This window comes from Charadrius vociferus, unplaced genomic scaffold (assembly GCF_000708025.1).
Source record: "Charadrius vociferus isolate BGI_N301 unplaced genomic scaffold, ASM70802v2 scaffold26, whole genome shotgun sequence".
Classification (NCBI taxonomy): Eukaryota; Metazoa; Chordata; class Aves; order Charadriiformes; family Charadriidae; genus Charadrius; species Charadrius vociferus.
The window spans coordinates 3,539,777-3,564,650 of NW_009649320.1; the positions used below are offsets into that span (position 1 = coordinate 3,539,777).

The 24,874-nt window shown below is 34.7% G+C and overlaps 1 protein-coding gene across 6 annotated transcripts in view; it reads right to left on the reverse strand.

Moving 5' to 3' along the window:
- The window catches only part of NLGN4X (neuroligin 4, X-linked), a 131,011-nt gene that overhangs the window by 67,705 nt on the left and 38,432 nt on the right, over window positions 1-24,874 (reverse strand). For 3 of the 6 annotated variants that reach the window (XM_009889450.1, XM_009889451.1, XM_009889454.1), the window contains 2 exons: window positions 16,716-16,775; window positions 13,057-13,209 (listed from right to left, as the gene is read on the reverse strand). The exons of 1 other annotated variant lie outside the window; for it this stretch is intronic. In XM_009889450.1, the coding sequence (XP_009887752.1) occupies window positions 13,057-13,209; window positions 16,716-16,775 (213 nt within the window). The remainder of the gene's footprint in view (window positions 1-13,056; window positions 13,210-16,715; window positions 16,776-24,874) is intronic. 2 more of the 6 variants (XM_009889455.1, XM_009889452.1) reach the window with 1 other exon arrangement.

The window sequence follows — 24,874 nt, forward strand, 5'->3', positions numbered from 1 at the left end:
AAAAATTCTGAAACCATTTTTTCACCTGTTACAATCCTTCCCTCTTTCCAACAGTAATGTTATTATGTCTCACATTGTTATACATTCTCCTGTGAGCTCTCTGCAAGCTTTAAATGAACCAGCTCTAAATGAACCAGTGCTATCGCAGGAGACCTAGCACTAATAAATGCCAAAAGAATACTTTATTTTGATTCCCTAAATGGAAGTAATCATTTTCAATTAGAAAGCAGAAGTGAAAAGATGAAAACTGATGGCCCGTCTCAGCTGCTAACCTTTACCTGCAGATATCTATTGAAGAACTCACTTAACATCTATCACCAGGAAAAGCTTTATTCATTCAATACCAGTACCTTATACAGGCTTTTGGAGCTATGAAAGCAAAAAATTAATTGTCTGTTCTGAAATGGAATACTCAAAAACACACAGGGAGCATATTTTTAACTCTATATACTGTGTATTCATATAGCGGCTAGTACAACAGAGCTGAGACTTCATAGGGTATTGTAAAGCAGTAAAGGTATTTTGATCCTTCAGTGCCGGTCCATGTGTGATTTCAAGGAATGACATGGAGGTCTGAAATAATTCAGGAAAAAAATGCATATGTTTTGTGCTATCCTTCCAAGACTACATCTCATTGGCTGGTACAATCATGCAACTTTAACTCTATGAACCAATGCACAATGCTCCCCTGCCTCTGCGTGAGCAGCATACTGACATTACCAGCTACCTCATACAGACTTGTGCCATTCTGCTTTTGTTATCAGGCTCATTTCCAAAGGATTGTTAGACTGACTACAGTTTACATTTTTTTTCCTTTTAATTTCTGTACAAAAAATTGCAACCCCCTGCAATTATGGAGGATTTCATACAAAATGAAAGATTTAACATGTAATTCTTTTAGTCAGCCAAAATCTTTATGATAGTATTAAAAGCATGCATTTACAATTTTGAGGAAACTATACAAAGCTCTGCTTAAAAACACAGACTATCATGTTGATGGCTTCTTATGAAATAAAGGGATTAAATACATTGAAATCTTGACCCATTTTAGTTGACTAGTAAATTTCTTATTGACTACTATGCACTTAGAACTTCATTCAATGTTCTTTTTCTACAGTAAGCTACAATATAAACAATGTATGTATTATCATATCATCATTGCATTTCAGCCTGATGCTCTGTATTAGAGCTGTTAAAATCTGAGAATCTAAAAAATATTGTGAAAATATTTTACATCCATATTAAGACAATGTTTTAAATTCCCCTATGCTTGTTCTGTTTTATAAAAGCATTCCAAAACTTTCAGCTTCTTTTGACTGACAGGAAGTCAAGTATAAAGTTTCAGATTTCAGAAAATAAAATCTGTATGGCCCAATTTGACAAGAGAGCTTATGCATATTGCATAACAAATCTTAAAAAAAAAAAAAAGAAAGAAAAAAAAAGAAAAAAGAAGTGAGAAATGGATATTATGAGCAATATCCAATAGAGTCCTTATGATTTATCCCACCACAGGATGTAGTCCATAGATGTGAACAGCATTATAAATGAAGTCCAATGTTCTGACTGAACTAGTTCTCCAGAATATGAAGAAAAAGAACAGAAAGCAATAAAGAAGTCCTGCCAAGATTTCTTGCACAGATTCAAGTGTTGCACATTTCCCACAGTCTCTTTCCACCATTTTTTTATTTCTCTCGTTGACAATATAATTCCTTAACTGCTAAAAAATGGATAAAATTTATGCTTTTGTAAGAATTTTTATCACTGTTCACAAGGTATAGGCAAATGAAAATATCAAGCAAACATAAGCAGCATCTAATTTCAAGAGCCTTAATAAAAAACTTGACAGCTGCCAGTATGCCTTAACAAAATGCAGCTGGAAATGGGCTTTCATGCAAGTTGCTGAAAGCAACTTGTCACTCTCAAATGCAAGCTCAGCTCTACATGCCTTATGGTATACACTCCAGTTGGTGCTGCTTTGTGGCTTCCAACTTCTTTTAGAGTTCTCAAAACTATGAACTTTAATCAAATTAACTCCTGCACAAAAAGAATATTAGTTGCATAGGGAAGGAAAAGAACAACTGTGGTCAGTAAGTTCTAAGTCCCTGCCACAAATCGTCCTGCACAACTGCCTGCTGGCCATCACAGGCTTAGATAAGCGTGAAAGAATAATCAGCTGTATAATTTATTAAGTCATTAATTTCTGCAAGATTAGATTTTTGAGAGAAACTGCAGAGCAGGCTAGCGCATCCTTGGAAGCATGAGCAACAAGTAACTTTCATTTACTCCCCTTAGAATTTATACTGAAATACTGTAGATGTGAGAAGAATAAGAATAACTCCAGATTTAAATAAATTTGCGAATAACAAAGATGAAATGGAAGGTTTTATAGCAAGAGTTGTTGTGGGTTTTTTTTCCTGAATCAGTACATACTGTATTAGTTGTTAAAGGAAATTTGAACTTCATTTGAACTTTGAAATCACTTTCTTTCTTTATTCACTGTTATTTTGTACTGACAGTTGCTTAATCTCAGTTTATTTCAATAGCTTATTATGCTTATTTTATCACCAATTAAGACGATGACAGTAAGGCAATACTTTCAAGTTTATACCAGGTTATCACTGTCATTGAGTTAATTTCTGAATTTTGTAATAGTAACATAAAATCCACAAGTTAAATAAAAAAAAAAAAAAATGAACAATAGGTGCCAGGCTATACTCCAAGCTCTTAATTCACTCAGTCTACTTTATAGGTACATGTGAGCATGGAATTTGACCCTAACTTCGATCTCTTCTCGCAAATTTTCAGGCAAAACCTCCACTCAGTACTAATTAATTGAAATTACACTTAAATATAGTTCCAGTCTAAAAAAGAAAAAAAAAAAAAAAAAAGATTAAATGCTAATATGGTCAAGATTTACTACTTTTAAAGTGCAAAGTTTCACTATTGCCTGTCTGCAAATTCTGAAATACTAATTCCTGTTTGTTTTTCTTCAAATCTTTTTTAAGGAGCGTATTACTAATATGGAATGATTACTGCCCAAATAAGAATAAAACCATGCAGTTTCAAGGAAGAAATTAGGAATTCACAGAAAAATACAGATAAATCATCTAAAATCATGATATTTGAAAAATAAACGACACTGTAGGAAATTCCTACTTGTCAGTGTTATTACAGAGAGGGAAAAAAAAGGAAATTACTGAATTAATAACTAAACTAATATATATTATGAAAAAATGCCACATTTCCATAGTAGCATTTCAATTCATAATATTTTTTTAAATTAATCTAGATAGAGTCACACTTACCTTGACATTGCCAGAAATGTTCAAATGATGACTGCCATGCTTCCACATGAATGGGATACTAGGAAGTATAAACTAAGTAAACTAGAACTACCTCATAGCATGTTAACTCTTAGTGCTAATAGGTTAATCATTAATATAAATATTTTAGAGTATCAATAATGATATGAGGAATTCAAAATATCAGAGGAAAATGTAGGGAATACAGATTAAACATTTCTTTGCATAAGATTCTGAAAAAAATGCCCTTTACATTTATAAAAATATTACTGTTATATAAGCTGATTAACAATGGAATCTCCACAAAATTTATAGGGATTATATAAAAAAAACCCAAACACCATAATACTAAAATATATCATGAAAACACAGTTTTGACCATCGGTCAACGTGACAATAATTCACTGACACATATACATTTTATCGTGTTGAGAAATCTTATCAAAGAAGCTTTCAATTAAATATAAACATACCCTACAAAAGTGTGCTTATTTCAAATGAGTTATAGAGATTTTAATGAGTTTTATTTACTATTTTATTTACTATACAAGCATGCTGAATATTTTCAGTGTTGTTTATTTGCACATAAACCTCACAGAATGTTTAAAAAAAAGCTTTTTAGTTTGTAAGACTCTGACTCTATCTCATTTTCAAAACTGTATGTAACATATGCTTATACCAATACGTGATACATATCAATACAATTTTGTGCATTGGTTCTTCCTTCAGAAGTAGCTAATTCATGACATCAGAGTTTTTTCAAAGTTTCAACATTTGATTGTGTTTCCTTCACATATTTATTATAAAGATATAGAAGTCCTCAGTACTGTCCCTCTCAAGTTCAGATACTCTATCCATATTTGAATACAAAAAGTCGTCTCAAAAAGAGACAGAGCACCTGTTACTCATAATTTCTGAAGTTGTTTATGAAATGTCTTCTTGCACTGCCCAAATACCAGCATAAGTATATAATTTCAAAAACTATACCTCTAATTCTTTCACACACAGCAGGGACAAACTTGTTAAAAGAATATATTCTAAATCTCAGTTAACACAAAACATTCTTAAAGAAAGTAAGTATGCTCAGAGTGATGAACAAGTCGTAGCTTACTCAATGAATTACAAAAACTTAGTGTATTATCTAAAAATCATATTTTTTACTTCTCTTACATTGTCTTGTAGTTTTTTGTTCTATTTTACAATGTAGGCTGTGATAAAAATATTTTCTGAGAGCATGCTTTACTAGCTTAGTCAGCTGGGTCAATCCGTCAAGCCTGGAAGAATCAGATTTTGTTGCATTTATGTAAGAGGAACTCTGTCAAAAGGTTGTTGCTAAATTTCAGTTTGACAATCCCATTTCAAGAATGTCCATACTTCCCCCCTGACTACAGAATTATGTGTCAGGAAGTTATCTAATCTTGTTGGGAGTTCAGACGCTATAAAAGTAAGCCATATGAAAACAGAACAAGCTATTAAGTGCATTTGTGATTGTAAGACACAGTCACAGTGGAACTATGTAGTCACTCTATGAAAGGAACATATCTCATGTTAGAAACTCTGTCAATGTACACATAGTTTCCGATGATGCTGTAACTCATGTACTCGTTGCTTCTGATGTTTGAAACAGAAGATGTAGTGACATGACAGTCCAAAAACAATGCGATATGTATGGAACTGATCAGCTGTGTTTGCACAAATACAATTTCTGTGACTTAACAATAGATTTAAAATAAGAGAAAAGATAAGATTTACAAAAAATAATTAACAAAGACCATAATACTGATGTCTACAAAAACATATTGATAGCAATGGAATTAAGGTTTCTGTGTCATTGCGGGGAATTTAGGAGTTCCACTGAAGTAGAAAACCGGCTATGACAACTGACATTAGCTGACACAATTATTGGCCAACTAAGATGACAGGTCAGGGACCAAACTGGCCAGGAAATCTTTTGCATGAAGCTTAGAGATGTAAGTGAGACAATGTAGTGAAGTTTGCATTGGCTTCAGCAATGCAAACAGTCACTGTAAACTAAATTGAGCTTAAATAAACCTCCTTTCTTGTGTAAGCATGAAACTGTGATTTACTTAGCACACTCCAGTTCCTGGGTCATTCCCATGTGTACTAATCTACCTCTGCCCTTTTCTACCAGCAGATCACCTTTAAGGTTCCTGTACTAGTGGAGTCACATGCACTGAAAATAGAGAAGGGCTGTCTGGAGGCACAAAGGGAACAGGTATCTGCATGTCTGAATTTAAAACACCCACAAAGGAGTCATTCTGTACAACAATTACACTAGTGAAGATAAAATTTGATGTATTTTAGACTATTGTACACTGACAATATGAAAGAATCTGTCTCACGAGGTCATATACTACTTACTTGCTTTGACTACTGCTGGATAAGTTAGGACAGGACAGGACAGGACAGAACATAGTTCTGTTGGAAGGGACCTAAAATGGTCAGTCAAACCCTAAGTAGTTCATTTACAACATGCACTGTTTTAGTGCATTAATGCTTTAACCTGCAAACCAGGCACTCAGTGAAGTAAAGCAAGCTAAGCTTCTCAGTAACTTGCAGAAGTACTGAGCCTCCTTGTAAACTGAACTTTGATTTATATTACAGAGCATAATATGATCATTTATATAGAGCAATAATTGCATGCGAATATAATTTCTACTAAAAGGAAGTCCAGCCTTTTAAGACAGAGTACTTAAAATGGATGTTTATTGCCAAGAAGGGAGATAGATAAGAGATAGACTATTATTATCTGCATGATTTGGAATTCTAAGAGGAAGAAAATGTTAAATTGCAAGTGGTCTCGGAAATGCTAAGTCAATTTTACAATTTTGAACTCTGAGTGCACCTCATTTACTGCAGTAGATGTTTCATTTAACTCTGACTTCCAAAATACCTGATTCATATTTCTAGAACTCATCTCAGGTTTTGCCTTTTCCTTTTTTTTCTGTAATAACGTTCTGCCTTCCAAAATGTCTGGTTCATATTTCTAGAATTCATTTCTGGTTTTGCCATTAATAGCTCACACAAGAACACCAAGTTCATATTTGAATATGAGAACTTTTTTGAAGGTTGCTTGAGATTTTTTCTTCAAAGTGTGTAAAACCATGACTGAATTTAACCATATTCAAAAGTTGTGCTGGGGCTTTGGGGCTTTGATTTTATTGTTTTGGGTTGTTTTTTGGGGGAAGGGGTAATTTGTCAGTTTTAATTTTTACTGTTACACAAGCTAAACAGGGATTTAGCATATTGAAGTCTCACCATGAGACAGACAATTCAGGTCATGTCATTGTAAAATAGTAATAATCATAAATCCTTATTCTGTATTTTTCCCGCCAACATAATCCTGAAAAGGGCACTAAAACAGTGTTTATAGCTAGGTTGAAAAGATGTTACTTCTTCTTAAAGCATATCTATGAAGACTATGAATGTAGACAATGAAAAGGAATTGAACAGTACCTGAGTGATCCCCCCAAACCCTTGAGTGCACAAGAAATTAAACATAGCACCGGAGCACTCCCCTTTGAATAGGGCCCACTACAATAAGTAAAAGGAAAAGCTAAATCTTTCTATTTTATTGTCCCAAAAGGATCCTGTCCAGGGAATATCTTTTGATAAATGTAAACTTATATTCAAAGGGAAAACATGGCCTTCTAAATAACATCGTCAATTGCTGCATGCATTCTTGGGGGTCTAGAAATCTCAGGAAGAATAATTCCAGAAGTATTTTTATTCAAAGGATAGAGAGGGATAATTAAAATGTTGGAAAGTCTTGGGCCCAACTGTCTGCTCCTTTGCAATACCACTACTTGAACCCACAGAGAGAGAGTGATGAGGTACTTATTCCCAGAGCAGCTCTGCAGTCCTGCAAGATGGAGAGGAAATGTGGTTCTTCTGCATTCTGGAGTTACAGATAAATATTGTTTAGTGCACAATCTAAAGGCTTATATTTTAGCCAGATGCAAGACAAAAAGATGGAGATTAAGATATCTGTCTCTATGATCCAGTTAAAATCTTTTATAGACTTGAAGGTCACCATGTAACAGTGACCACAAGTGAAGCCTGTCTGGGATCCTGCTTTCTGGTTAACCTGAAACTAGAAGTTTCAGTATCTCAGTTATAGCCAATGGACAACCAGACTTCTGCCTATAAAAGATGGAGAAACCTTGTCTTTATGGTCACTGGTAAAATCTGTTTTTAAAATTCAAAGAGTGCAGTGTTGTGTGTCTTTTAAAATCACAGGACTTTTACTAAGCTGTAGGATGATCACAAATTCCATTAAATATAATTAAAATTATATCAGAAGGCAGTAAAAGAAACCCATATAGTTTATATTCTGTTAACTTGACAAATAGTCCATGGCTGTATAGATATTTCTTGAGGACAAACTCAGTGAAGGATAGTCAGGTAAAGTAAGTTGTTCCTAATAATTTTCATTTTCCCTCATCTACGAAGATGTATTTCCAAAACCCAGGCTTTCTTAAACATTTCCTCATCCCCTGAAGTGCTCCAACATAACAGATGTCATGTTTTAGGGTTGCAGAATGAAAAGCATGTGTGTAACGGACAGGGTCCAGGAAAAGCCAGCCAAGCAACGTTAATCCAACCACCCACCTGCATTACAACCACTGCTACCAGAAAAGCACATAAGGTATTAGGAATTGGACATTCCCTACTGAGAGCCAAAACACCCATTTGCCATCCAGACAATTTCTCTAGTGAAGTTTTCTGCCTACCAGGAGCTCAAATTCGTGACACCTCTGAGAGGCTGCCAAGCCTGATGAACCCTACAGAGTATCATCTGTTCCTATTATTCCATGTAGGGTCTATTGATACTGCAAAAAGGAAACTTAGACTACATGCCCCTCAGAGCAATATTAAAAGTATCAGGAGCACAGGCGGTGTTCTCCTCTATCCTCCCAGGCAGAGGAAGGGGGAGGCAAATTGAACAGGTGAATGCCTGGCTGCGTAGTTGGTGCCATACTCAAGGTTTTGACTTCTATGATCGTGGATTCTACCTTTGAGAAGCCAGGTCTCTTGGGAGCTGATGGGCTTCGTCTGACCCTCTGGGAAGAGCCCCTTATCTAACAAGCTGGCTGGACTTATGAGGAGAGCTTTAAACTAGATTTATCTGGGAAAGGGGATGGAATTTTGGGTAACAGAGAAGAGCCAGGGGCTGCTGATATATCAGGAAGCAGCAGGGGAACACCATGAAATGTCCCAAAGGAATTACAGCATTTTCCTTTAAGAAGGTGACATGGTTGATAGTCCAGCTGAAGTGTCTCTATACCAATGTGCACAGCATCATAACAAACAAAAGGAGCTGGGAGCCACTGTGCAGCTAGGAAGCTATGATCTAACAGCTGTCACTGAAACACGGTGGGAAAAATCACACAACTGGAGCAATGCAACCAATGGCTTTATATTTGTCGGGGGTGGTTACCCTCTATAGAAAAAAATGGATTGACTACTCACAGTCATCTTTGAAAGACTGCGATTAACAGGTTGAGAGCTTATAGGTGAAAATTAGAAGCCAAGCCAACAAAGGAAATCTTGTGGCTGGTGTTTCCTACAGGCTGCCTGATCAAGGGAAGGATGTCAGTGAAGCTTTCTTACTTCAACTGCAGGAAGCTTTACACTTGCAGGCTCTGATCCTGCTGGGGAACTTCAGTCACCCTGACATCTGCTGGAAGAGCAGCATAGCAAGCTGTAAGCAGTCCAGGAGACTCTTGGAGTACGTTGAGGATAATTTCTTAATCCAAGTGATAGACAGCTCAATCAGGGGAGAAGCATGACTGGACTTGTTTCTTTCCAACCCTGATACTAATAAAAGTGGTCAAGACTGGTTGCAGCCTAGGCTGCAGTGATCATGCCTTAGTGGAATTCACAATCTTGAGGGATATGGGCCAGGTGAAGAGTAGAGTCAGTACCCTGAATTTTAGGAGAGCAAATTTTCAGTTGTTTAAAGAATTAACAGATGGGAGCCTCTGGGAAACTGCCCTCAGGAATAAAGGAGCAGAACAGAGCTGGCAGCTCATTAAGGTTCATTTATCTTAGAGTGCAAGAGCTCTCGATTCCCACATGTAAGAGATCAGGCAAGGAAGGCAGGAGACCAGCTTGTCTCAGTGAGCATCTCCTGGTCAAACTAAAGCGTAAGAAGGAAGTGCACAGGCAGTGTATCCTGGGAAGAACATAGGGATGTTGCCTGGGCGTGTAGGGCTGGGATCAGGAAAGCTAAGGCTGAATTTGGCAAGGAATGTGAAAAATTATAAGATGGGCTTCTACAGGTATGTTGCTCATAAAAGGAAGATGTACTCCCCCCAGTAAATAAACCAGGAGAACTAGTGCAAACTAGCATGCAGAAGGCTGAGGTAATCTACAATTTCTTACCCCTCAGTTTTCACTGGTATTCTTTCTTCCCACATCTGTCAAGCCCCTAAACATCGAGGCAGAGATTGGGGGAATGAAGTCCCTTCTGTCGTAGGAGAAGATCAGGTTTGAGACCCCACCCAGACTACTGCACCTGGTTCTGGGGTTCCCAGTACAAGAAAGACATGGACCCGCTCGAGCAGTTCCAGAGCAGGACCGTGAAAATGGTCAGAAGGCTGGAACACCTCTGTCATGAAGAAAGGCTGAGTTAAGGTTGTTCAGCCTGGAGAAGAGAAGGCTCCAGGGAGACCTTATTGTAGCCTTGCAATATATAAAGTGGGCTTAGAAGAAAGGTGGAGGGAGACTTTTTAGCAAGGCCTGTAGCAGTAGGACAAGGGGCAGCAGTTTTGAACTGAAAAAGGGTAGATTTAGATTGGACAGAAGGAAGAAATTGTTTATGATGAGGGAGGTGGGACACTGGAATGGGTTGCCCAGAGAAGTTGTGGATGGATACCTGGAAGTGTTCAAGGCCAGGTTGGATAGGGCTTTGAGCAACCTGGTCTAGTAGAAGGTGTCCCTGCCTGTGTCTTGGGGCATGAAACCAGATGATCTTTACAGTCCTTTCCAACCCAAACCATTCTATGATTCTATGATTTTTCTGGATAATATAATTCAGTGATTATCTATGCAGTTGTGATATATTTTCTATCTACTGCTGTTAATGACACAATATAGACTGAAAGGAAAATAATTTAATGTGCCTCAAGAACAGAACTAACATTTATGGTAAGTATAATAACATGCAGTATTCAGGTCCATTCAAGTGATAATTTTCCAGAGGAAGGAAATATATATATATAAAGGGTCTTCAGTAACTCATCATTGTGATCAGTTCAATGCATATTCCTCCATCACAGGATGTGGTAGTAGTTATAGAATTACATATCTCTGTCATTAAAATCAAGTTTGTATGTGTCTTCTTATGTATAAACTTACAAATCAAATGCAACTGAAACACACTAGATTTACAGAAATAAGTATATCTTTCAAAAAGAAGATAATCCAGACTAGAAGAAATGGATACAAATATTGTCAATCGTTAAATTGTATGCCATAATAATTATGCTTCTTTTTTAACTTCTATGAATAATCATATTTGTTCTTCATATGGTTGTTTACATGAAGAAATTTGTGTTTTCTCTTTCATTTTTTTACTTATGAAGCAAGTAAAAAATACATGGAATTCACCATTCTTCCAATGTCTAGGCAGAACCTAATACATTCTCAAGGATCATATTTACCTTTCACCAAGGAAGGAAAAACAGAAATATCCTCATAAAACACAATTCTTCTGATTTTTTAAGTGCTAAATACATGATCTGTATATCTTCTATTTTTTCTATTTCAAACATAGACCTTTTATAACGGAATAAATTCTAGTGTCTCAAAAGCTGAATTTGCCACTGTTAACAAGTAGTATTTAATGCCAAATATAAAACTGCATTTTTCCTAATCCACTTTAAATCTTCACAGCTATTACATTTCAATTTCTCATATGAATGATTCTGTATTGTGCGTTATTTCCTAATGCCACAATACAGAAATATAGCATTCTGTCTTTTTTGTTTGTTTTCAATATAAATACAGAAAATATAAATACAGAAAATGCAAATATTGCATTTTTTTCCTTTAGCTTGATATGAGGCAGCTGGACAATGAATCATTTTAAACTACTATAATTATCTGTATCCTTCAACAATTCTAGTTTTAAGAAACCAAAAGAAAACCCTTTAAGAGATCCATCAAATAACCTTTTTTACAGAGAAATAACTATCACCAAGTTCCTGGGTATACACTTCATTTGACAACAACAACAATAATCCCTTTTTTTAGAGTCTTGACTTCTTCACATGTATTTTTACTTTCCTTTTTTTCTTTTTTCTTTTTTTTTTGGGGGGGGGGAGGGGGGTGGTGGTGGTGGTGGTGGTGTTTCTAAGTACCAAGTTTGTATGCATAAATATACCAAAATATATTTTTATATTCCTGGCTTTATGTTTACATCTAACTCTAACGTAGAAAAAATCCTCTTTTGTATTTAAACAAGAGTCAAAATTAGGGACAAGATAAAATTCTCAGTAGTCTGCTGATCTAGAACATTGTTGAAACACATTAACCACATTAATAGATAACTTAGCAAAAGAAGTTTCCTGTGTTCCAAAACAGCACATGCCAAGGATATAGATCAGACTTGCTATCAAGAAAAACGAGATTAAAAATCTTTTAAAAAGACATTCTAAACAAAAAAAACCCAAACCAACAAACAAACAAAAGAATTACTGTACTTTACCTTGTGTATCTAAAGTGTTTGAAATATGAGCATTCTAGCAGTCTGTGCTATTCTGTACCAACCATATGATTTTCCATTAAAATAAAAAGCATTCCTAGTATCTGTTATTATGAGCAAATTTTTAGCTAAATTTTCTGTGGAAAAGTAGAACTTCAATAAACAAACCTTCATTTGGAGAAAAGCCTGGTACGTGCAAACATCCAGGAGTTGGAATCACAGAGAAAGCAGAAAAGATTTTTATTCTGTTGCCATGGATCTAAATTTATTTTGTTATTAAATGTAATGCTGACAAAAGAATGTTTATAATGTCAAGAAGATGCAGCTTTTGTTCTGTTTGAAAGACAGAAGTATTAATCTCTTTCAATATTATAATTTGTGATTATGGAGTTCCTTATATTTAGGAAGATAATTTTATATCACTCCTTGAAACCCTTTGATTCCATATTACCTGCAACATAAATTCCATCAGTGCATATAGCCAGTTTTGTCTGTATTATCTCTACATCTTCTGCCCTAAAAACCAATTTGCACACAAAAATAATAAATGCAAGTCAATAGTAGTATTTTTCTCTCTCCCTGCCATTACCAACTGTTTTGAAACTGGAGAATTTCCATACTTGACTAATTTTCTTCTTCTTTTTTTTTTTTTTACATGGTATTAAGAAGATTTTAATGAGAAAAGGATACAAGTTCTCAAAACTTGTTAAATCACTGAGCCAAGGGCAAATATGATATGATGACAAATTTAACATAAACCAGCACTAACATAATTATAGATGTCCAGTCATTTTTGTCTAAGGTGAAGGCAGCTGTCAAAAAGAAGGGGACATGTAGCCTAGATAAGTTTCCATGAAGTATTGAACAGAATTCAAAATGAATATAATACAGTCAAACTATCCACCAGCAAAGAACGTTCTGTTTTAAAAACAAAACTGGCCTAAGGATCTATGATCCATCAGTAGATAAATTAAGCAATAAAATATTTCTATGCAGTTGGTGAGGAAGAAAAGAATCACTTACCTAAAACCCCCAGCCTGTAATTGAGAGTGACAACAATGACATTTCCGTAACTTGCTAGGATGCTGCCATCAATCATATTTCCAGTACCCTCCATGTAAGATCCACCATGGATGTAGACCATAACGGGTTTCTTGCTGTTCTGATCATGAATGTCTGAAAAAATTCAAGTAAGGAAAACATAATAAAGTAATAAAAAAAAAATGAAATATGGCATTAAAAATTTATAAAAGTGCTGAAAATATTCTTAATTCCTATGTTTTCAATGTCATTACCACCACATTAATCAGCTACCTTATGCAGTTCAGGATCATCCTATAGGCCTAATATTTATGCTTTGAATACCTCTCTTGGTTACTTCAAATACTATTTCCTCTGAAATGTTTTCAGAACGCTTGAAATGCCTTCAATACTACAAGGAATTTACTTTGAATATGAATATCTAAAAGCCTAAAGACAAACATCAAATTATGGAATAATCTTGATTTCTTTTAGAATATTCTTATACAGGTATAAGTTAATTTAGAAGTATCTCTACATTAATAATAAAATTGCAATATTACATATTTTCCAATTTCTTACTGAGACATAATTGTTGAAATTATATTCCCAATAGTTCAGTAAGAGATAATATCACAAAATCAAATTGTTCTTATAGAAGTAAATATAGTAAATCGTTCCTCATTTCAAATAGCCTAGAAGTTACAAAACAAAGAGAATTTATGTGAATTCATGGCCCATATTTTTTGTATTTAAAGCAAAAGATGTCTTTTGTGTTGTAAAATTAATGCCTCTTATTGGTATGTCTGGTCGTTTGTATACACAGAAATGCTCTTGACTACTTTCAAACAGATAAACAGCCTGGTCTTTATTTCTAAATGAAAGTTAAATGAAATTGATGGTAATATTTTCATACTTCAGAGTGAGTTATAAAGCTGCACTAATCAATGATTTGGGGTACATTTAGGACTGGATTCATATCTCTTCCTCTAATAATGAAAAAGTTGGGCTCCTGACTCCAGGGGTGGTTCAGACTACCTGAATCAGGAATTTTTGTTCTCTACAGAAACAGTGGGAACAATGGTTAAGCTCATCTAAAAAGCAAAGGGCATTCAGCAAGCTGCTGTTAGATATAGATAACTTTTACAAATAATTCAGTGAAACTGCATGTGGAATAGGAGCTCTTCTTTCAATCATGTAGTACAACATACAAGGGAAAGCAGAGCCTCTGACTATTAAACAACAACAACAAAAAAAGTTGTGTTCCCTTTTGGGTGGGATAGGCATATATTGAACAGTGGAAAAGGGAAGTGGAGGAAGAAAAAGCTGAGCTAAATAACTAGAGGTAGGGGACATGGTCTGAAAGCCTTCCAAAACTCTTCCCTCTCCTCAGGTTTGTTAGGAAATACTCAAAGATACCAGAAGTGTGATCAGCAATGAGTCAACACATATGTAATATTTTGTATATGTGGAACTCCTTTGGGCATATTTAAAGGTAAATTATGACTGGTCATACTCCTATCACCCACTTTTACTTCACTCATGTGTATGCACTAGCCTCAATATCAAAAATTGCCAGCTGAGTGCAAGGAACATAGGCTTCAATGTACACCTGCCCAGTTGATGGAGTTTAAGGCTTCTTGTAGAATCTGCCTTCTTTACATAAAAATATACACACTTTACATGTTTTATTTTATGTGTTATACTTGAGCAGCAGAACAAAGTGTTTTGTGATAAGATCTTTTTAATTGTTGTGACTATAAGAGTAACACAGCGATTAAACAGATCATAGAAAGCGATGAGGTACATTCTAGTGGATGTATTTTTTTTATTCTCAGCATTTTCGTCAAAGTACATGAAAGTGTTTAATCTGTGAAGGCTCAGCTAAGCCTTCAAAAAATTATTTGACACAATTATTTGTGTTGCTGAATTAGCTTTCCCTTCTCTCTCCAAAGTGTCATGGCATGATTTGTTGTATATAATCTTTCCTTATTACATAGCTCTACCTCAGGGTTGAATCTTTCACTGCTGAAGTCAATAGGAGGTCTCCTCTTCCCCTTCAATGGGAACATGATTAGCTTCAACATAATGGAAATCAGCTTCATGTTTTATGTGCTTAGATCTACAGTGGATATCCTTGTTAATCATGACACTATAATGTTTTATAATGTTTTAAGAAGTCTGAATAATAATGTATTCATAATCCAATATCTATCTTTTTAAAATTAATTTTGGTTTTGTTTGTTACCTGTCTTTTGCTTTAAAATTAACTACAGAATTTGGTATAGCAAATGATGATACCATAATTTGAAAAAAGTATATATTTTACAGAAATAGGAACATAATATTCACAAAATAACAATAATTTTGGAGTATTCTGCACAGCATTTTTGTATTATAAGAAATAGTGTAATTCAGCAATGAAGGTGGTACAGTAGAGGGCAACCAATGTGAATGAAAGACCAGAGATTTTTATTACGGTACTTTATATATGGATAGAATAGCTAAAATTGAGCTGAACTCCCAGGAAAAGAGGAGATGGTATCCTCACTGCAGTATGAGTGATTGTAAGGGGAACAGAGAGGACAAATGTTTCAAAGTTATTTGAACTGATGTCAGATAGAAGAAAACAGGAAAAAAGATATAGATTAACACTTTGAATTGGCCAAGCATGAGAGGAATAAGAAACACATTGCTCCAAAAACAGACCAATAAACTACCTAAGGTTGTTATTTTCTCAATTAATTTGAAAAATATTTTTCTTAATTTGGTAAATATATAAAGTAAAATAAACTGTCAGTGTAACTTTAATGAAAAGGAAGGGTGAGAATAGAGGAGGATTTCATGACTTCTTTCTATTTCGGTGCATCTTAAATAGCTTTGCTGTGCCAAAAGAAGAAAAAGTATTTCCTTGTAAAACTTTTTTGGGGGTTCTTCACTCTGAACTTTAACATTTCCTTTCAGGGAATCCAATCCAACTCTGAAAGAAGTCAATGAAAGTGATTGTCATTGATTTCAGTGGGAATGTGGTCAGAGTCAGAACGAATGTATCTCAAATGCTAGCTGATTACAGGAAAAAACAATAAAGCAACATCAACAGCTTCCTTTATTTTTGTGTCCTGAAATAAACCACATCCTGTGAGAAAAAAATAAGTAAATAAAAATAGCAAGGACAAAGCACAATTCAACTGCATCAATGTACAGCATGTGCACTGGGGAAAGTGGAAGTGAAAGGAAGGATATATGTGAGTTTTTTCATGAATTTCAAACAGGTGAATTTACAAAATATGTAGGAGGGAAAAGAGCACATGCATGCTTTTAAATTCCATTTTTTTCAACCTAAGAAAGAACAACGGGGAAAAAGTATGTGGTTTCAAATAATATTTATGTTACTGACTTCAAACATATTTAGGAATGAACTTTACACCTATGTCACAGGGGAACTGTAGTCATCTATATGCTAATTTGGATTTTAAAAAGAAAAACAATGAAAGTAATTTCTAAAGAAGAAAATAAAGAAGCACACCGAAGTGTGCTTCTGCAAATAAGAACTAAAAATCATGTTGAAATAACAGCAATAACAATAACAATAATAATTATAATAAAAATTAAAAAGTTTATGTTCATGCATCAGGGTCGAGCTTTGAAAAAACAAAAAATACCTTCATCTTCACCACGATCATTACTGGTTATATCATCTGCGCTTTTCTTTGTGTTGGCTCCTGGGATCATAGTGAGGAGGAGAATAAAGGGAAAAAAAGAGAATTCAAAAACAGCAGGTTCTCAAAAATAAAAAAAAACCACTAGTACAAAAAAAAGAAAAATGTAACAAAAATGTCAAAATCTGTTACATTTGAACTTGAAAAACATAAAAAAATGCAAACTGCACATAAACATAAAATGTCAAGAAGAACAAATTGAAAATATTTGAAAAAATGTATCAAATTCTGTGACAATGCAGTTACTTCAGTTAAAAGTGATTTCTGCAAAAACAAAATTAATGTGCTATTAAAAAAGAATAATATAAACAAAAAAGTATATTAAAAAATTATCAAATTATGGTTTCTACATAAGAAATGCAATTTATTTCATTCTGTTCTGTAACCTGGAAGAAATAATGTCTTCAGTCACTATCTTCAATGGCTTAACACTTTATTCATCCTCATTAGGATTTATTACAAATTAGCCACAACCTGAATTTTAGATGGAACCAATGCAAATAAAATGATCATTGTGTCACACAACTTGAATGGACCAAGACAAACCATAAAGTCCTCCTTTATATTTTACCTTGCTTCCCATATAAGCAAAAAGATATTTTAAACAATAGACTGTAAACAAAGGTGAAACAGAGTTGAGTCAATCACAGACATGAAATTGGTCCAAAAGTAGCCTTGGTTCATAAGATACCACATTTCATGCTCTTTAGAAAAACCTAGAAAATAACTGAAAACTGTTACTTACCATGATACAGAACTTGCACTTATTTATTAGAAGATTTAGTAAAGAATACATTTTAATTTCTATTCAGATTTTTTTTTTCAAAATACTTTTGAGGTGTATACATGCACACAGACACACACACACACGTCCTACATGCCATGGCCTGTGCTTATGGGAGCAAGGGGAAATAAACATAGTTTTCCCCACTCCTCTCCTTGGGCAATACTTCTGTTTTCTGACTGAAAAAAGAATGACACTAAGCTATCCTTGCACCCGGCGTTTCATTATATTGTGCTTACTCCTGTAGTAAGTAGCCCTCTGTAATGTAAAAAGCTACTTGATAAAGAGTGAAACATGAATAAGAAACTCAGTTTCTAAGCTAGTTTAGAAATGAAGTATGGCTACTAAGCAAATAAAATGGTCTAAGTGACCACTCGAACAATTTTTTTCCTGAATTGTCTTTATTTGGAAGTGTGTTTTCAAGCCATACTGAAAAAGAACAGTATACTTAATTAATTTGGTCATGTATGAGTTTGTGTACAAAATCTGAATATGTCACAGAAACATCACATTTAGCTAAAATAATTATTTTATTACTCCCTTTTATTCTATTATTTAAAATGTCCCTATATCCTTCAAATTCAAGGTTTCAAGTAAATCTCAGTCCATGATTGTAAGACAGAATGTGGTTAATTGTTACTGAAGTATTCAAGATTTGTTAATATGTGCAGTCTGGGGCATCTATTTGTGCGCTGTTTTTCTTGTCTTCTTGATACAGACTGAATACCGAAATTTTCCGGAAACACTGCTGTTATTATATATGCAGTGATGGTCATTAGTGAGTCAAAATGTGAAAAGCAGTGGCTGAGACTGTCTCCACACAAAGCTTGCACCTTCAATGCAGTTGTACACAAGTTACTGTGTATGTACTACATGAATGGATTCAATTATGTATATTCAGTAAATAATTAACTAGGTAAAATATCACTGCCAATGAAATACAGATGTTGTCTAATCTATCAATTTCTTTGAGAAATTATAGATACGGGCTCTAAATCTCAGTCACCATTGAAGTTTTGCCCTTTTTTAAATACTTTTCCAGATTAGTTTTAGCCCCAGGAAGGTTGAACCCTTTCTCGAGTGCTACCCAAATAAAATTAATTTTGTATTTAGATAAACCAAGTACTCCACCAGTAAAGTGTCCATAATCTATTTTTGATTCAGGTAAAACATTGCAAAATAGTTATTAATAGACAATAAATCCACTTAGACACAAACTTGAAAACACATAAAAGAAGAAATTTTGATCTTAGTTACCCCAGTGAGGTTTTCCTCTAATTGTTTGATAAAAAAATATGATCATCATATGCCAAACATAAAACCAACTACCACATAGCATTCCTATGAATTGAAAAAAAAAACCAAAATCAATGTGACTATATATATTGCCTGTAGACAAAATCTGTCTGTGTAATTATTTAGATTGTAATCCACATATATAGTACTTTGAGTGAAAGAAGTAGATGTGTCCCAAAATATTTTAGTTCAGCTACTATCCCCCCAAAAATCATCAATATATATATCTACCTGTAACACATTGAAAAGATTTTCTCTCTAATGTGCTTCCTGAAGCAACTCTGTTTCAGAACAGCGTTGTTCTGTTCTTGGGAAAGAACAACACAGTGCGAATTTAGAAAATGTCACCACACCACACTACTAGATGTGATGAGCCACAAATATCACATAAAACAGGTATGTGAAATAAGGTTATCTGTAATATTTGAAAAATTCTTCATTTCATTTTTTTCATTCTTCACAGCTTGAAGAAATCATGGAGCAACCAATTTTCAGAACAACATAATAAAATTTTAAAATGTATTTAATTACACTGTGAGTGGGAACTTTGTTTTTTCTACATGTTGTGGAAAAGTCATTTGTCTATTGGTAACTGAAATATAATTTTATAACTAAGTTCTTGGGTGTGAGGGGTCTTTAAATTCATTTTGAGATCTGATAAACTGTATTACATCAATGAATTCTCAAACTGGGTTTCTGTGTTCCTACCACATTGGATTTTTTTCATACTGTGGGTACTATCCATAGAATCATGGAATCATTGAATCATTTAGGTTGGAAAAGACTTTTAGGGTCATTGAGTCCAATCATAAACCTAACACTGTCAAGTCACACTCAACCAGGTCCCCAAGCACCACATCTACACGTCTTTTAAATACCTCCAGGGATGGTGACTCAACCACTTCCCTGGGCAGCCTGTTCCAATGCTTGATAACCCTTTCTGTGAAGAAATTTTTCTGAATATCCAAGCTAAACCTCAGCTGGCACAACTTGAGGCTGTTTCCTCTTGTCCTATCACTTGTTACTTGGGAAAAGAGACCGACCCCCACCTCGCTACACCCTTCTTTCAGGTAGTTGTAGAGAGCCATAAGGTCTCCCCTACATTTCCTTTTCTCCAGCCCCTTCTCGTAAGACTTGTGCTCTAAACCCTTCATCATCTTCGTTGTTCTTTGGACATGCTCCAGCACCTCTCTGTCTTTCTTGTAGTGAGGGGCCCAAACCTATCACAGTATTTGAGGTGCAGCCTCACCAGTGCTGAGTACAGGGGGATGATCACATTATAGGATTGGCCTTTCTGCAGTCTAAGAACTATTTACTCATTCATCCTGCATAAAACATAGATGGCAAATCTTAACAGTGCTCCTGGAACTAGCAGTAGAGTAGAGAGCAGGGCAGATAGTGGTAGTGATCTAGTACATTAAAGACTGAATTTCAGGAATATCTCTATTGACCTACCTGGGGTTTGACTGGCGTACTTGGTTTGTAAGGTTTGTGTTTCACTTTTCAAAAGTGAAAAGAAAAATATTTCAAAATGTTAATAGCATGGGAAATTATTTTCCAAATGTTCAAGGCCAGGAACCATTTACTTACATATATTAAATATGTTGTAGATATGATAGCTCTACTGAAGATTACATTTGTATAGAAGTTAATTTTTTAGAGAGTCTTAAGAGGCCTTACTGCTAATGACAACTAGAAAAAGAAGTGCCTTCATAACATATATATTAAATGCCAGGTGACCTCTTTTCATTTGTCCTAAAATGCCATTAATTGTTGAGTGAAAAATGCATGGTGTAATTCCTTATTGAACGGTGTCAAACTACTTTTGTAAAGGGTTTTTGCGTGCCAGAAAATGTTTCCTTTTTTTAGGATATAGTGTGATAGTGCAGATGCAGAATAATGTTGGCATATATGAGGCAGCTCCAAACTAGTGCCAGTCAACATAGCCATAATAAAGCAGGGCTACTTTTTTGCTCCCTTGGAAGCTCTGTGTGCAATGCAGTTGTAGACTTTAATTTACTAAGCCTCTTTCTCTAAAATTTTTTCATTCTGAACCACTTACCCATGTGGTTTTAAAAGATACTTGATTTCATTTATCTATGGATGTAAAGTCACCTTGTATTCCCAGACTCAGTCTTGATGCTGTGCATACATCTGTCACAAATGAAGTGGTCACCCCCACTGTAAGCACACCCTCTGGCTCACGTTTCCTTTGATAATGAATAAAACTCTCATTCAGATTTTCTGGGGTTGCAAGTTTTCCCAGATGTATTCACAATTTATCCTACATCTTCCTTTGTTCCGGTAATATGTATCGTGTATATATAATGTAGTCAGGTCCCATGCAGGCAGTTTACCAGTGCTTGAATTTTAGTTATCCATTTTGATGCCTCTAAACTGCAGCAAAAAATTATCAATTACTGCTTAAGCTGATGCTATTTCTTTGCATTTTATATGTAATTGCTCCATCTGTCACACAGTATACCTTTTGACTCCATTTAATTTTGGGAAAGCATTCAGTTTTCAGAAATCTCACAGCACATTATTAGTTGTATGACCTCCCAGTTTCACATAGAGCATGCTCAACCTTCTGGAAACTTCCAGCTCAAACCAGATTAATACAGGATTCAATAGTCATTCTCTCAATGATATGTCTTGTTTATACAGCCATTTCAACAGATCTCTAAAGCTCTTGGTTTCCCATCCCAGGAGTACTATTATAATTTTACAATCAGCTTGAGACAACAGTTCATTACCGTCTCGAGGGAGCAACAAGAAAGCAGAATTGTACTTTCCTTTTTGCATTTCTCCCAAGACTGGTGGGTTAGCTTTACTTTGAGTCTCACTTAGTACACAAACCTTAAGTCATTTCATGACCCAAAAGAGGGGTCTATCAGTGGGGGAGTTTGGCTGTCACAACACTGTCCCTGGCTCACAGCTATGGCCAAGGCTCTCCAGATACCTTCATAGCTGAAGATCAAGAGACATTTGGAATTTCAAATAAAAGCAGAGGAAAATTATTATTGAGAACTACAGCTTGTCAAAATGTCTTAGAAGTTGACTGCGGATCACCTACATTAGAAGAGATCACAAAGAAAGGCAACAAATTTATCTATATACCTGCATGTTGATTTATATTGGAGAAAGAGAAATATATGCATATTGTCTAGATTTAAATAACCATTATTTCTTCATTATTTACTGAATACTGGCAACATGTGCGTGCAGTTGCAGTGGGTTGTATACATATGTGCAAATATATACACATGCATGTACATGAATATGTTCTATATAGTTAATAGGCTTTCAGAAAGAACACAGGGTTATTCTCTAACACTCCCTTCCCATAATGATGTTAACATGAAATTATAATCTGTCAACAGTGTGCATAACTCCAGCAAACAGCCACATTCACTGATTTCAAAGCAGTTTGTAGCCATAAATTAGATGCCTTCTATCTCTCTCCTAAATAATAAGACCACTTACGTTCCTACTGTTCTAGGCAGTTCTTGATGTGGAAGCCAATAAAAGCTCAGAATTTTACTTAAATTTGCTTGAATTAGATTTGTATGGTTTTCTGTTAATTCCTATACTATCACTGAATAGCAGGAGAAACATGATTACAGTGGTCATTATTCTGATACCAATAACAACAACAACAACAAAACCATTTGAGTTGCAACTGCGAGCTCTGTATAGCAGCAACATTTAACTAAGGAACAAGGAACATAATTGAATTTTCGTTCTTAATGACTCCAGCTGCAACACACACAACACAAAAATCTCCCAAATTCCACATGACAGCAAATGTGTAGGTGCTGCTGTATAGCCAGGAAATGTTTCCTTTCAAGAAAAGAGAATTAAATGACAATTTTGTGTTATATTTGAAATTGGATGGACTGTGGGAAAACACAGCAAAAATCCCTAAAGAGTTTTGTGTTCCATCCATTAGAGAGGATTAAAACAAAAAGAAAATGCTATTTCACCAGCTTCTTTCAAATAATTTAGAGAACTGACAAAAAAAAAAAACAAAACTACACAGACACTTATATTGAAAAACAGAAAGGAGAGAAAAATATTTAGAAAGGAATTGCATGAAAAATTTCAAATTCTAAGGTTACCTCAGCTCTGTACTCTACATTGTCTACAGCTTTCAATTACATGATTACACATACCTTTTTTTTTTTTTTCAGAAAAAATATTTGCACCTCTCTGTCCATTAACTCTTCCATGTACAGAGAATGAAAGCAGGATGAAATTCTTAATATTTTTAAAATGGCAGTACTGTGTATACTGTTCCTCACCAATAAATACAGAAATAATGGCTACTCCATGCCCTAAATTATATGTTTCCCACAAGCCATTTTTCTGGACAACAGTAAGTGCATTAAATCAGTCCATCACTCAGTTTCACATGCTTTAAATGTGGATATAGCTTCCTACAGGTTAATAAAGGACAATGGAACATATTAGGTGTCACACAGAGTGACTGTGCTGTCCCATATAGTTCCACAGAAGGATACAAGCACTTTTCAAAACTAGAAAAGTTGTGGAAATAATTATTTACTACAATTTAACAAGAGTTATTAGTTCTGTGGCTGATATGGGAGTTCCTTTCTTTACCGGTTTATTCCACACCAATATGTTGATATCGATTCATCTTAGTGAAGAAAATATAATATTCACACAGATTCTAGGGTAGGAAAAATCTTCAAACTCTCTGTATAGATGATATGTGGTCCTGACCACTGGTTAGGACAAAACAGAGCTTACAAAAAATAGCAACAACAGTTATCACTTGGGAACTTTGTTGTATGAAGTTTTGGCCTGTCTACATTCTGATTATACTATTCTGTATTCAGCAGCTAAATGCTGTTGACTCTTATTTCAAGTAAGATGAAAAAGATAAAACCTTAACTTATGTAACTTTGGACAAATGGGGTATGCTTTTCCTTTTGTAAAACTTTTCAAAGCTTCCTATATATTTCATTTTAGGAAAGTGAGCCATTCATTTTAAGATTGTTAAGTACAGGTCTATGGTGAAGATAAACACTGGCATTTACACTGGACACTTGTCATAGTTACTAAAAGAAACACACTTGAAAGCTATTTCTTATTCTGAAACTATTTGCATTTATTTAGACTGTATTTATTCATCCTGAAAAAAAAAAAATATAAATCTAATTAATTTTATCTGTCATCTTGTATTAATCTCTTTTGATAATTTTTTTACCCCCCAAAAATTGCTTTGAATAAAAATTACTGAGAATAATAACTTTCAATACTATTAAATCAAGGTTTAACAGATTGCATTTATTGACAATTATTAATAGAGAAATCACTATTATTTTAAAAGATTAAGAATTAATCTAGAAATGAGGTAGCTACATAAATTGAGTAATAATTTTTATAAGGATTTTTGTTATGCAAGTTACACCACATCTAGAACTTAAAGCATTCTAAATACAGTACATTGCCTTGTCAAAACCGTCTATAACGGCTCAAAAGAAAGAAGGCATTGTGCAGCCTATCCTTTCAGTGACCTCCAACAGATAAGGGGAGTGTTTCTTGCACTTCCAGCATAACTGAATCTGCTCTATTTGATAGAGGACTGGACTGAGCCTGCAATGCTTACTGATTGAATAATGAAAGACTCATTAAAAAGCATAAATCTACCATACAGTTATTTAAATTAATTCAGACAGAAGCACATATTTTTCTGTACAAGCATCAGGAGGAACACTGTCAGTATGAAAGTGTGGAAGTGACCTCAAATAGCTTACATTTCTCTGCTAATTTGGTGTGCTTCATGAGGTGTGAATGTAAAAATGCTAACATGTCCGAGTGCACAATACTGCTATGTAGAAGCACAGAATTTGCTTTCACCCCTCTCACCTCTCTCATCAGCGAAGCCATTTTGAAATTTGGAAAAGATACCTACATGCTCCTTTCATGAATTGCAACATCCAAAATATAACAATCAGTTTGATATACTAAAATGTTTTAAAATATTCTCTTTCCC